Here is a 13142-nt window from a genome sequence, read left to right as displayed (position 1 = left end):
GGAGTCGGACGCATTTTTTAGCATAAGGAGTCGGAGTCGAAGTCGATGAAAAAGTACCGACTCCGACTCCCCAATGTTAAACTAGAGCGTCCCAAAATTTGGTCCACGTCCTATCATGAAAACTAACATGAACCGTAGCTAGGTTGACTGATAATTTCAATCTAACAAATCTCTTAATTACGACTTAATGGTTTCGAAGTGTGTATTTTATTATTTTTTTTAAAGTTTAAAATGATGCAGAACTATAACTATTTTACGTTAAACGGCTCGAAGAACAAAAGGTTGAAGGACACAAGATTGAATGATAAAAGGCCAAAATCGACAAAATTCCGAAAAGGATAAATGGTCAAAATGGACAAAAGGTCGAATGGACAAAAGGTAGAATAAATCGGTAACTAACTCTCTAATATTTTTCCTTCTTGAAATCATGAGCTGTTCTTTGAACCGTTCGACCTTTTGTCCCTCTAAGTTCAATTCATCCTTGTATCCAATCGATCTTATATGCCTTCGACATTTTGTCCTTCTAAGTTCAATTCGGTCTTTTGTCCATTCGACCGTTTGTCCCTCTATGCTCAATTCAACCTTTTGTCCCTCTAAGTTCGATTCGACATAATGAGAGAGAGAAGGAGTAGTAATTTCCATTTAATTCCACTGCCTTATTTGCTTATCCTTGACAGATACGCGTATTTCGTCTACAATGTGCAGACTTCTTCAGTGTCTTGTACTAATACCCGACTTACTAATCATACTAATCCTTCTCTCTCTTATTTTACAGGTATACCACTAAGACGCCCACATTCATCAGAATTCGATTCGACGTTTTGTCCCTCTATGTTCAATTGGATCTTTTGTCTTTCTCTGATCAATTCGACCTTTTGTCCCTCTATGTTCAATTCGACCTGTTGTCCCTCTATGTTCAATTAGACGTTTTTTTTCCTTCGATCTTTTGTCCCTCTATGTTCAATTTGACCTTTTGTCCCTCTGTGTTCAATATGACCTTTTTCCATTGGACATGTTGTCTCTTCGATCTTTTGTCCGTCTATGTTCCATTCGACTTTTTTCACCTCTATGTTCAATTAGATCTTTTGCCCATTCGACCTTTTTTTCCTTCGATCTTTTGTCTCTCTATGTTCAATTAGACCTTTTGTGGATCCGACCTTTTGTCCCTTCGATCTTTTGTTTCTCTATGTTCAAATCGACCTTTTGTCGCTCTATGTTCAATTCGATCTTTTGTCCATTCGACCTTTTGTCCATTCGGTCTTTTGTCCCTCTACGTTCAATTCAACCTTTTGTTCATTCGACCTTTTCTCCCTTCGAATTTTTGTCCATTCGAACTTTTGTCCTTGGACCTTTTGTTTTTCGAACTTTTGTTATAGATTCCGTTATACACGGCAAAAAAGAATAACAGATAGTTGGTCTGTTCCCGTAATTGCTGTTTTGCATTTGCTGTAGGTTGAAAGTTATGATCGATTTCGTAAAAAGTTGTAGTCAGTTCAAATGTTATAAATCATGTATGACATTATGCCATTTTAATTCTAAGGTGTGTGATTTCTTTTGCAAAAGTTTTTAACCGAGTTTGTTTTCCGTACTGAGTACCAATACTACCGATGCCGGGGAGGCAGCTCCCACACCTAGACTCTACCTATCGATCCATCATGACCTGGACCAACGGCTTTGCTACTCTTCCGAAGGAAGGCGTAAACAGAGATTTTATGCCTCAGTCAGAAAATCCCGGCGACGCCGACTGGGATTAAACCCAGGCCTTTTGTGGTGAAAGGCGTTCATGCTTTCCACTACACCACCAGCGCCGACAAGTTAAAGCTTGAGCTCAATTTATTACAAAAATCAATATCGCTTGAAGTTGTGAAGGTTTTTGTCAGGATTTTCCCAATTTAAATCATAAATTGTAATATATGGCTACTATCGTTTGGAAATAAGAACATTTTGTTAAAAGTTGAGCAGCAATGTTGAAAGCAGTTTTAGTGTCTACAAAATACGTAGGGTTATCGACCGGACCATTTCTTTATTTGAATTTATTTGTTTCAATTTAATTTCATACTGGAGAAATATTTGAATAAGTGATGTCATTAGAGAATCTCTTTGAAAATATCTGAAATAACTTAAAATAATTAATCAATAAGTTTCCAAATATTTTAAATTTCTTGAATTTTTAAAGATCTGAAAATCATTGAAGTAAATTTGTATTTCATTTCGGAGTCGGAGTCGAGGAGTTGGAATCTGAGTCAGTTATTATCAAATAAGAGAACTCGGTCGGTCGGAGCGTCGGTCGATTTAGATCCGACTCCACATCCCTGTCATTTTTAGAAAGTTCGATAGGTTAACCCGTAAGAGTTGATAAATGTTCTGAATTAATCAGTGAAATTATTTTAAATCTGAGATTGTTACAAACTCAATAAAATTTTTAAAACAAAGGCTACCCCTAACCTACAAAAGAGAGGCAGCCAATTAAATAAAAATATCATTAAACTATATAAAACCGTAGGTAGGTATATCTTAAAAACGCTCTATGTGAATGTCCTTTGGCAGTTAAATGATAAATCTGTTACACCAGACCCAATTCAATAGATTTCTCATTCATCTAAATGTCTACAGGTTAACGCAATCGTTCAAAAGCAACTCCTCCAAACGTTTTCACTCTCAAAAGTCGCGTGTCTCGAATGAAATGAGCTGCGACTAAATGATGACAAATTAGAGATAATTTATTATGTTATTCCAATGACTCCTTAGGATTTCCACGGAAAACAGACCAATCCCTTAAATGCGTTTGCAAAGTCGAGAAAATCTCTAGCCTCACGTCGACGATATCCAATTACCATTTTTTTTCTGTTTGGTCCACGTCCACTTGAGCCAACCTTTCTTTCCCTCCATTTGTTTTCTTTTCCACGGCACTTCAACTATAGACAGAAGATGATCTTTCCTTTCGCTTTCCTATCCTTGGATGCATCATTGTTGGTTGTGGGATCGAATTTCGACAAATTTGTGGTTGATCGTTTCTCACTTTCACGAACGGGGAAAAGTGCTTGCCATAAATTTCGGATGTTAAACCTTCGACCTTCCTTACTTGTCACCGGCGAGCGAGAACAAAAATGCAATAAATTTTTATGGACTGTACCGGGAACCGTAATAGTAGCGCAAGGATTAAGAAGTAGCTGTAAAATTGTTTCACAAGCAATTTTAATTTATTTATAAATGCCCAATATCCGTTTGCCTTTCGGATCGAATGGGCTTCTGAGATGGCACTGGGCATCGTAGAGTTTACCCATGATTTCTATCTGGTACTGGCCACTCTTGATGTATTCGTTGGTCACAAAGTCTCCATCCTTGCGAGTGACGTACGCTAGTCCAATGGGTTTCTGCAGAGTGTAGCCATATTCGCCTCGCCGCAGATGGCCTACAATCTCTCCGTTTCGGTATACAGCTTCCAATCCCCAAATCGGAACCTTAGTAGAATGTAATTTCAATTAGACGATCTTTCAAATCTCCACTCGAATGTATTAGGTACCTGTTCGTTGAGAGTGAAGAAGGCCAACTTCCTGTTCACACCATGTTCCAGTTGTCTCTCGATAGCGGCTCGTCCTTGGTAATCGCCACGCTTCCTACAGGTGAATCCGAGATTCGCTTCGACCGGTGTGTCATCCGATCGCAAATCGTATCCCCACAGATGGTAGCCCTTTTCGCTGCTCAACGAGTACAGCGCACGATAACCGGCGTTCCGGAGTCCTTCCTTATACCCGGCCTTCATCAGTACATTGTACACATCGTTGCAGCTCTCCTCCGGGATGTGCAACTCGTATCCCAACTCTCCGACGAAGCTCACTCGCAGAACTCGCACGTTGCACTTATAGAAAGGGTTGATTTGGATGCTCAAAATGGCAGTGGAATTCGGTGGAAGGAGCTCTTCATCGTTGAGATCGAAATCGGTGATCTTTTGAAGGATCTCTCGGCTCTTTGGTCCTTGGATGGACAATACGCCCAATTCTTCGGTATGATCGGTAACTACCGCACGTAGGGCCTTCTCCTGGATTGTGGACCAGATGTGCGACTTGGTATGATAGGCAGATGCTCCACCAGCTACAATATAGTAGCCACGTCCCTGTGGATGTATACGATGTTAAATCTTCGTTGTACAACTTGATTCCCCACGAAATACGTTACCTTAAAGATAGGATCGTGCAGTTCACCTTGGCCAGATTCGACAACGCTAACAGTGACATCAGCTTCAACGCCACCACGTTTGTTTAAGGCGCAAGTGTAGACAGTCCTGAAAAATCAATCATTGGTTACTGTATCCGTTGATTGGGATCATCACTACTTACTTATTGACGGGCTTATTCAAATCCCCAGTAAAGATCCACTCAGCGGCTTCCTTGGCCTGACTGCCGGTAAGGAACAGCTTGCTGAAATAACTCAGGTTGAAAACGGCTGCCTCCTGCCGACAAGTCAACGCTTCTTCTCCAATCTGTGATGGAACGGTAAACGGGTTATCGCGTTAAGCTAAGGTCTACACAAATGTCCACAAACCAAATCATGATGTTCCGGGAAACCAAAAGAGTAGTCCTTCTTCAACGCTTCCTCATAGTTGGTATTTGTGTTCTTAGGATAATCGTAGAATCCATACCAGTCGTACGGTTGAACGACTACAGTATCCTCAGGTAGGAAGTATCCCGGTCGTTCCCAACCATGTCGTTCCTCCATCACGGCTCCATGTTGGATCATTTGCTGTAAAGCAGACCTTATGTGTTAATCACACCCAATCTTTAGAACAATGAGGACCTTACCTTGTGGAACGGATCCACGGTAAAGTTTCTGCCAGCGAGCGGTTCGTCATGGGGAAACACAATACTGTAGTTCTTGGCATACGCTTCATGACTTCTCTCGGTGGCCCAGTTCAGCGCTTTCTTCTGCTTCGGGGTGAACCGTCGAACGTCGTACGCAAACATGTGCAGGTCCGGTCTGTCGTGAATGATCCATTGGGCCAGTTGCTCGGCACATCCGCCACCCAGCATCATGCCAGCCGAATTGAAACCACAGTTGTGGAACAGCCCATTGATCAAGGGGTCCGGGCCCATCAATGGTTTATGATCGGGTGTAAACGATTCCGGACCACATATCGTACTCTTAATACCCGCCGTGCCAAATTCTGGGCAAAGCTTTACCGCACCCTGAATGTGGGTATCAAACACCGAGTAATCCAAATCATACAATCCGAAATGGAAATCTTCCGGAATTCGGTTGAGCAAAACCGGGTTATTCTCGTAACCTCCCATGCAGATGGACTTTCCTTGGATGCGGAAATATATCGAGTAGTCATGGTCTCGGACATTCGGAAGCATTTGGTGAATGCCGTCCATCGTTTCCGAAACGACGTAAGCATGCTTCATAGGAATTAGTGGTAGATGGATACCTAATGGTTCGATAAGATCTCTTCCCCATACGCCAGTTGCGTTCACAACCGTGTTGGTCCGGATCGTTCCCTTGTTAGTGACCACACCTCTAACATCTTTAACTCCCAGTAGATTCTCTCCTGTGACGATCTTACTAGCCGAGCAATCCTCCACTACAGTTCCTCCATTCGCTGAAGCAGCTTTCGTCAGAGCTGTACACATCATCGCAGGATCGACAACTCCGTCTCCCGGAGAATACAGAGCCCCGGTGAAGGACTCCGGATCAAGCAATGGGAATACCTGCTGAGCTTCATGCGGTGTTAGAATTTGGCTTTCAATCCCAAAACACTTTCCAAGTGTGGCCAATCGCTTATATTCATCCAGACGTTCGTCGGAGTGAGAGATGAACAGCCCACCGTTGTTGATCCATCCCGAATTGTACCCGGTTTCTTCCTCCAAGCTCATCAGCAGGTTACGAGTAGCTGCCAGCAGTTTGATCTCCACATCGTTGGGCCGCAAGCGCCACACCAGCCCCGCCGTATGCCATGTGGTTCCCGCAGTTAGCTTTGCCTTTTCCAGCAAAACAGCTCGGATGCCTCGCTTCGTTAGCTGATACAGCGTATTGCATCCAGCTGATCCACCTCCTGTTCAACGGTAAGAATTGTGAAGAAAACAAAAAGCAGTGATGAGAAAACACAGCAATGATTTCAATGTTTGAAAACAGTGTAATTGGGAGTTGTTTGCAAACAACTAGTCGGATCGTAGCCTGCATGAGATAATCGAAGAGAGGTTCGCTTGATAAGGGATGTGACCTTTCGTGGCAGGGTGCTGCTAGCACTAACGATAGATAATCCGGTTGAGTTAGCGAACTAACGTCAATCCGCGTTCTACAACATGGACGTTGAAACTTCGCCAAGGTTATCGAAATTGAAACCGCTAACTAATAATTTTGCTACGGGCATACGGTTTGCTAATCAGGGTTTTGTATTATTATTGTATTATTATTATTATTGATTTTTTTATTCGCTACGTAATTGAAATACAATCTTATTGAAACTGAAATCTAAAGCAGGATGACGAACTTGCAACCCTATTGGATGTTAAGGATTGAACGGAAGCTTAAATAACTCAACAATTTTCACACATTTGTTATTGACTTTTGCTTTTAAGTCTCCTGTGAAATTAAATTACACATATTATTCATGCTCATGTTCATTCACATGAACATTTGGGTGATTAATTTTGAAAAATGTGTTAGATTTCTTAAAGGCCACCCTCCAGGTTGATTCATAACCCTAAAACTATGAGTATGTGCAAAAATAGTGACGATTTATGAAGGTTTATAGGTCACGGCAATGTTTTGAAGTTTACCTATAGATTTTGGCGAATTACGACGGGAAATTATTGAATTTCACTTACATCGCTCTAATTTTAGTCGAAGACAACATATCAAGAAGACTGGCAACTCTTCAATTTTCTCGTACAACCGCTATGAGGCAGGTACAATTGCGTCATCTGCCTCTCAAAGGTAAATGCTTCGAACGAATTTGATAGCAAAGATTATATCCTCAGAAGAAAGGTTTGTGTATTTGCTCATTTTCAAAGACATCATATCAAGAAGACTGGCAACTTTGCCAGAATCCAAGCGACAGATACAGTAGCGCCAACAATCAATTCGAAACTGACGATTTTAAATTGGCTCACTACTTGACTAGCCTATTGGTCCCAAGCAAACGATTAACGTGCCCCATTCTAGTCAAAATTCTAGTACTACGCAATGTTTGTTTTGATTCGCTATGAAAGTTTGACAGATAAAATGAGGGGTTATTGGTTTTTCCTATGTTTCGAGGGGTGAATCGATTAGCTTGGGACCGAAGAGAGTACCAGAGCTGAGCCAAAAAGTTGCGCACGTTATTTCGGGACCTTCTAGTCTTAGAGTTACCTCTATGGTAGCGCTGCGCTTGAGCGAAGGTGGAAGCAACGCAAACCTTTCTTCTGAGGATGTAATCTTTGCTATCAAATTCGTTCGAAACATTTACCTTTGAGCGGCAGATGACGCGATTGTATCTGCCTCATAGCGGTCGGACGAGAAAATTGAATTATAAATTTTTCCATGGTAATGAATATTTTTTTTTTCAAAATTTCACTGAATCAAGTTAAGATTGTATAGAATCACAGTACACTCAAAACATTCCACATGTCTGATCGAAGTACACGTTAGTTTCTATTGTAAACTTTGAAATGAAAATCTTTCACTATCTATTCAAGTAGGGGAAATGCAGGTAATGTCGGCCCATACATAAATTCAACAATCAACTAAATTTTCAATAGCAACCAAAAATATACATTAGTAACGTCCCAATAACGCGTTCATCTAGATAAAATTGATAAATAGCAGACTTTTAGCGATGGGCCCAAATTAGGGACATGTAGGCCGACATTACCTACATTTCCCCTATATTGCACATTGAATCACACTACTGTTCAAAACAGATGGATGTAAAGTGTTTTGCATTTCAATGCGATGTGATGAAAACATGACTTGTGACTTCATATTTATCAACCAGCCTCATATTTGAGAACAAACGTGTAACAGTGAGATCGAACAAAGACAACAGCAGCAGCACAGCCCAACAGTCAAGGATCAAATCCCAAATCAGACCCATTAAAAAGGCATGTGTAAGCTCTGCCCTCTTGGAGCTTTGTTTATATATTTGTCGATTCAATTTTAGAGTTGGTAAATTAGAAGTCGATAAAGTAGAATATTGTAGAACATTGACCTATGCTGTGCAAAGTTATTGATATCACCATGTGAGGCACATAGAATCCATGTGCGTAACAATTCAAATCAATAGTGTTCAGGCCATGGACCCAAAGGTCAGGACCAATAGCGTGCAAGGAATTTATCGAAAAATCATGGTTCTCGGTTATAGAATGGAAGTGCACGCAGTAGTAGGTTTTTTAGATTTGTGGGTAGTTATATTTTTGAGTGCATGGGGGAATGCTGTCAACAATGCTGTCGGTTTGTTTACCAACAATAGCTGACGTTTTGTTTTAACCTAACTTTTTTCCTAACCTGAACTTCAGAGCTAGGATTAATGTCATTGTTGATGTTGATCAAAATGGAATCAGTTTTATCACTTAATTTTTGGGGGTCCAACTAGAAATCATGCAAGGCGGACCCAGGTACGATCCTTGTGTAGCGAGGACCGAATGGACCAGATCCCGCCAGTCAGATGATTGTCCGCGGGAAGATTGTTCAAAGGATGATTGTCCACATGAGGATTGTTTGAAGGAGAATTGTCTGCTACCGAAGAGTCAAGGAGTACGTGGAGGAAGAAGATTATCCGGAACTCTGAAGCTCTTTATATGTTCCAGGGGGAACGATACATTCGGATGCATCCTGTATCCCCATCAAATTTATCCATAAAATTCTGCTTTTATATCCAAAACATCAGACATCACCTGGAACTATCTTCCTGCGGACAATCGTCCAGTGGACAATCTTCCTCTGATCAATCTTCCTGCGGACCAGTGTTGGAAAAGTTCGCGATATTTCACGAAGTTCACCAAGGGAAAAGTTCGCGAGTCATAGGGAACTTTGATGAACTTTTCCATCACTGCTGTGGACAATTCTCTTCCTCCAAATAATCTTCGTGCGGACAATCCTCTTTCGAACAATCCTTCTGCGGACAACCCTCTTTCGAACAATCTTCCTGTGGACAATCCTCCTACGGACAATCCTCTTCCGAACTATCTTCCTGCGCACAATCGTCCTGTGGAGAATCTTATTCTGAACAATCTTCCTGCGGACAATCCTCCTTCGAACAATCCTCCTGCGGACAATCCTCCTCCAAACAATCTTCCTGTGGACAATTCTCCTGCGGACAATCCTTCTTCGAACAATCCTCTTTCGAACAATCCTCCCGCGGACAATCCTCTTCCTCCGGATAATCTTTCTCCTCGACTCGTCGGTAGCGGACAATATTCCTGCGGACAATCCTGCTGATAATCCTCCTTCGAACAATCCTCCTCAGAACAATCTTCCTGCGGACAATTCTCCTTCGTACAATCTTCTCCCGAACAATCTTCTTGCGGACAATCCTCCTCCGAACAATCCTTCGAACAACCTTCTCCCGAGCAAACTTCCTGTGGACAATCCTCCTTTGAACAATCTTCCTGCGGACAATCCTTATTCGAACAATCTTCCTGGGTACAATCGTTCTTCGAACAATCCTCCTGCGGACAATCCTCCTGGGGACAATCCAAATTGGCGATGACGGCACCGTCGAAAAATTTGCTCTTCCAGCAAATATAGACAGTTTCATATGGGAATTTTCAGTGGAGTGAAAGGATAGTACAAAGTCCACCATGTTTCACGCACAGTCTGACGTTTGCTTATGGATTTTCTCATAGGAGTAAAGAGCTACAGAGTCGCCGTCAACGCCAATATATGATGTTCAAGGGCCCTGGAGCTTATGAACTATGGCGCTTTTGCTGGCAGTTGTGCTGTCTGTGTCACTTTTGACACCTGTTCTGGTACAAATTGCTGTCTTTTGCTCTAGTACCGGGTGCATCAGGTACACTAAAAAAAAACAGCTAGGTGAACCAAAAAAAAATCGTTTTGTTGTGTTTCACCAGTTGACAAATCAGTGCTAACATTTGAAAACGGCACAAAAGCCATTTGTAAACAAATGGTTTGTGGGCCCTTTACTCACTACTTGAAGTACACCCACGCGACACAACAGCAACATCGGGTAGGGGAAATTTTCCCCTTCCTGACGATGCTGTTGGTTTGCGTGGGCGTTCTTCGGGTAGCGAGTAAAGGGCCCACAAACCATTTGTTTACAAATGGCTTTTGCGCCGTTTTCAAATGTTAGCACTGAAATGGACTACATTGACATGAATCCGATCGACTTTGTTCATTTGTCAACTTGTAACTCCCAACATAGTTTATCCATTTTTGGGTAGGTTCAGTTTTGACCAATCTGGGTGGATTCTACCCAAATTTGGTTAGTTTTGAAATAGCGTGTGGGCTGAAAAGCGAAACTTTCGTTACTTCTGGGATCATGAACCAGCAAATTTACCAAGAGGAGTACCTACGGAAGAGACTAAACTGCCTTTTCTGGAGCAGCTTGAGGTGGATTGCCTATTCTAGCCGGAATTGGTAAGCTCCCAACAAACATTGAATGTTGAATAAGAGCTTATTCAGGGATAAAACAAGCTTCTACAGCTAAAAAATAGCTTTTTCAGCTGTTGATCAACTCAAATTTTTTGTTGGGCTACCACTACTTAAATTCCAGCAGACAGTGGTAAGCGAACATGGCGTCACAGTGCATCCCAAGGAGATGAATTCGGTCAATATTCCGAAACTAACGCCAATTGAGAAATACTGGTCAATCGCGAGGGAGGCGACTCTATCTACGATGCAGAAAAGATTGTGTTTTGCTGTGGCTATCGTAAGCACGCTGAGCAGATAGAAGGAAGATTTAAGTCGATTTTGAAGATTTCCTGCAAAAAGATGAAGCACGATGCAAGTAGATGCGAGAAATGAAAGATGATTTTTCGAAGATTGATTCGCTAGTGTGAGATTTTTTGAGCATCTAGAATTGAGATTTAGATGTGTTGCCCCCCTCTGTCAATCGTGAAGCACAGGTCTGTCATATGATCACTCAATGCGCGCAATGTACTGATTTTCTGAAGTAAACAAAGTGAGAATCAAGCAAACACAAAGTTTGCTTTTATTTCACCCTGCGTAAGTTTAAAGCAGCGGAGGAGAGAAGACAAACACACACCCAGAAATAACGATGTGCTCAATGTGTAGCCATCGCTCCGACGGACGGCTCCGTCGCAAAGAGTGACACTCAGTGTAGGGTTGCAAATGGGAAACCTAGCAAAATGGAAATATTCTTCTTCGTTATGCACTTCTTCATCCTCTATGCATGCAGTCGTGGTAAGCATAGTCTGCAAAGAACTCGAAGAAGACATTAGCGCTGCTTGTACAGTCAACTTTCCCTCATTGGGCTAAACCTGTAGCCCACTTAGTGAAAGATTTTCGTTAGTTGGGCTGAGCTGTCAAGCTGAAAATTGGTTGAGGGATACATCGATTGTTTATTATCATCACAAATTGTGATTCACAATCCTTTAGCAACTATCCAAATTGTTCATACATGAGCCCCTCGGAAAATAATTAGCACTGTAAAAAATGACGTTTGGCTTTGATTTAGGTGGGCTACAGCCCAACTAACGGGAGTTTAACTAAAACGTAGCCCACCTAAACATAGCGAAACGAGCGAATTTTGACTGTATTATTCGCTGGTTGGGCTTTTAATACTTGGGCTGCTTTTTAGTTGGGCCTGCGTTGGTTGGGCCATGACCCAATTAAAAAGCATCTGGATGTCAAAATCTCATGTCAAATTGGATTTGACAATCGATCATAAATTCTTCCAGGGGGTAAGCATATGCGGTTAGGACTGCGAATCATATGTAATGAATGTTAACAAATGGTATTTGCTTGAAACATTTGAGTTTCATTTAAAATTCTAGAAGAATACAAAAAACAAAAATTGTGTACTTATTGATTTGCTTTTTCCACTCTGCTTCAAGCAACTTGCTTCAATCCGCTTTTTGTGAAATCTTTTCAACAAAGGATGCGCACACCCCTCAACAAATTTTAGCCTTCTGTCAGTTGGCCCAACTAGCGAATCAAATTCGTAAGTTGGGCCGAGCGACCAGCGAATTTCGACTGTATTCGCTCCCTGCGCCGCACAGAGTGTACCGTTTATTGTGTGGATCGCTTTCTCAAAGTTTAGCTGGAAAAGAGTGTGAGAAGCAAATGGGAGAACCACACACTCTTTGTCGAGTGTTGTGAGATTCATGCACAAAGTTGCTTTGCAAACGCTCTGAGGCGCTTTCCAGCCCTGCATGTATTGTTATATTAACGAAAAATACTGCGATTCAAAAAAGCAGAACTGTAGCTTGACCTCTGGATGATTGAATTTCAGGATGGGTCTGATATGCGATTACTTTGCTTGATGGGACAAACTGACTTGATGTTGTTTTCACATTGTTCATGATCAAAGTCCGTAGGTTTATCACATAATATGAAAGTAGATGCCAATTGATAGTGGATAGCGTTATTGTCTTAAAATTGACGAAAATCCACATAGGACTGAAATGCGATTATAGGCAGTACAGTCATAACTGGTACATCTACCATATTGATTAGATATCACTGGTTGATCTTGCATCATGGGACACCGGAACACACCAAGAGGATGTTTCCTTGTGTTCTAAATAAGGCTACGTGCAGTAAAGCATGGTTGGACCACATTTAAAACCTAGACTCTTCACTGTGGGGAACTTAGGCCCACCTTATCAATACTAACCGATAATCACTACGTCCGCACTTTCCGGCAGACTAGATCCCGAAGACAAACTACGCTTGGGTAGTTCACTGCTAATCCTTCCTATCAACGATCCTCGGGTGGTAACCTGTTCTTTGAACTTTGCAAAACTACGTTTGCTAAACCGAAACATGGTTGCTACTTATGTTAACTAATTTGTACTTAAAAATTGCCACTCAAATTCAAACTTCCAAAGCACGACCGATCTTCGCAAAATTCAATCTTAAACTGATCCCACCTCGCCTCGCAGTTAGCCGATCCTCAACTATACATCGGTATAGGATTGGATGAGTTCTTATTAATCGTTTTGATAAGCCACGTTTCGTACCTC

The 13142-nt window shown here is 41.7% G+C and overlaps 1 protein-coding gene across 1 annotated transcript; it reads right to left on the bottom strand.

Moving 5' to 3' along the window:
* Positions 1–3159: 3159 nt before the first annotated feature.
* On the bottom strand, positions 3160–13015 carry Sardh (Sarcosine dehydrogenase). Its single transcript, XM_065226088.1, has 7 exons — positions 12794–13015; positions 4800–6049; positions 4543–4740; positions 4338–4480; positions 4177–4282; positions 3524–4114; positions 3160–3461 (listed from the first exon to the last, which is right to left on the bottom strand). Exons 1-7 carry the CDS (start codon positions 12942–12944, stop codon positions 3201–3203), a joined length of 2700 nt encoding a protein of 899 aa, XP_065082160.1. The 5' UTR covers positions 12945–13015; the 3' UTR covers positions 3160–3200.
* Positions 13016–13142: the final 127 nt, after the last annotated feature.

Source organism: Ochlerotatus camptorhynchus, unplaced genomic scaffold, assembly GCF_037179485.1.
Source record: "Ochlerotatus camptorhynchus isolate MF236.1 unplaced genomic scaffold, CSIRO-AGI_Acam_v1.1 ptg000244l, whole genome shotgun sequence".
In the NCBI taxonomy this organism is placed as follows: Eukaryota; Metazoa; Arthropoda; class Insecta; order Diptera; family Culicidae; genus Ochlerotatus; species Ochlerotatus camptorhynchus.
This window is presented reverse-complemented; position numbering and strand designations above follow the sequence as displayed.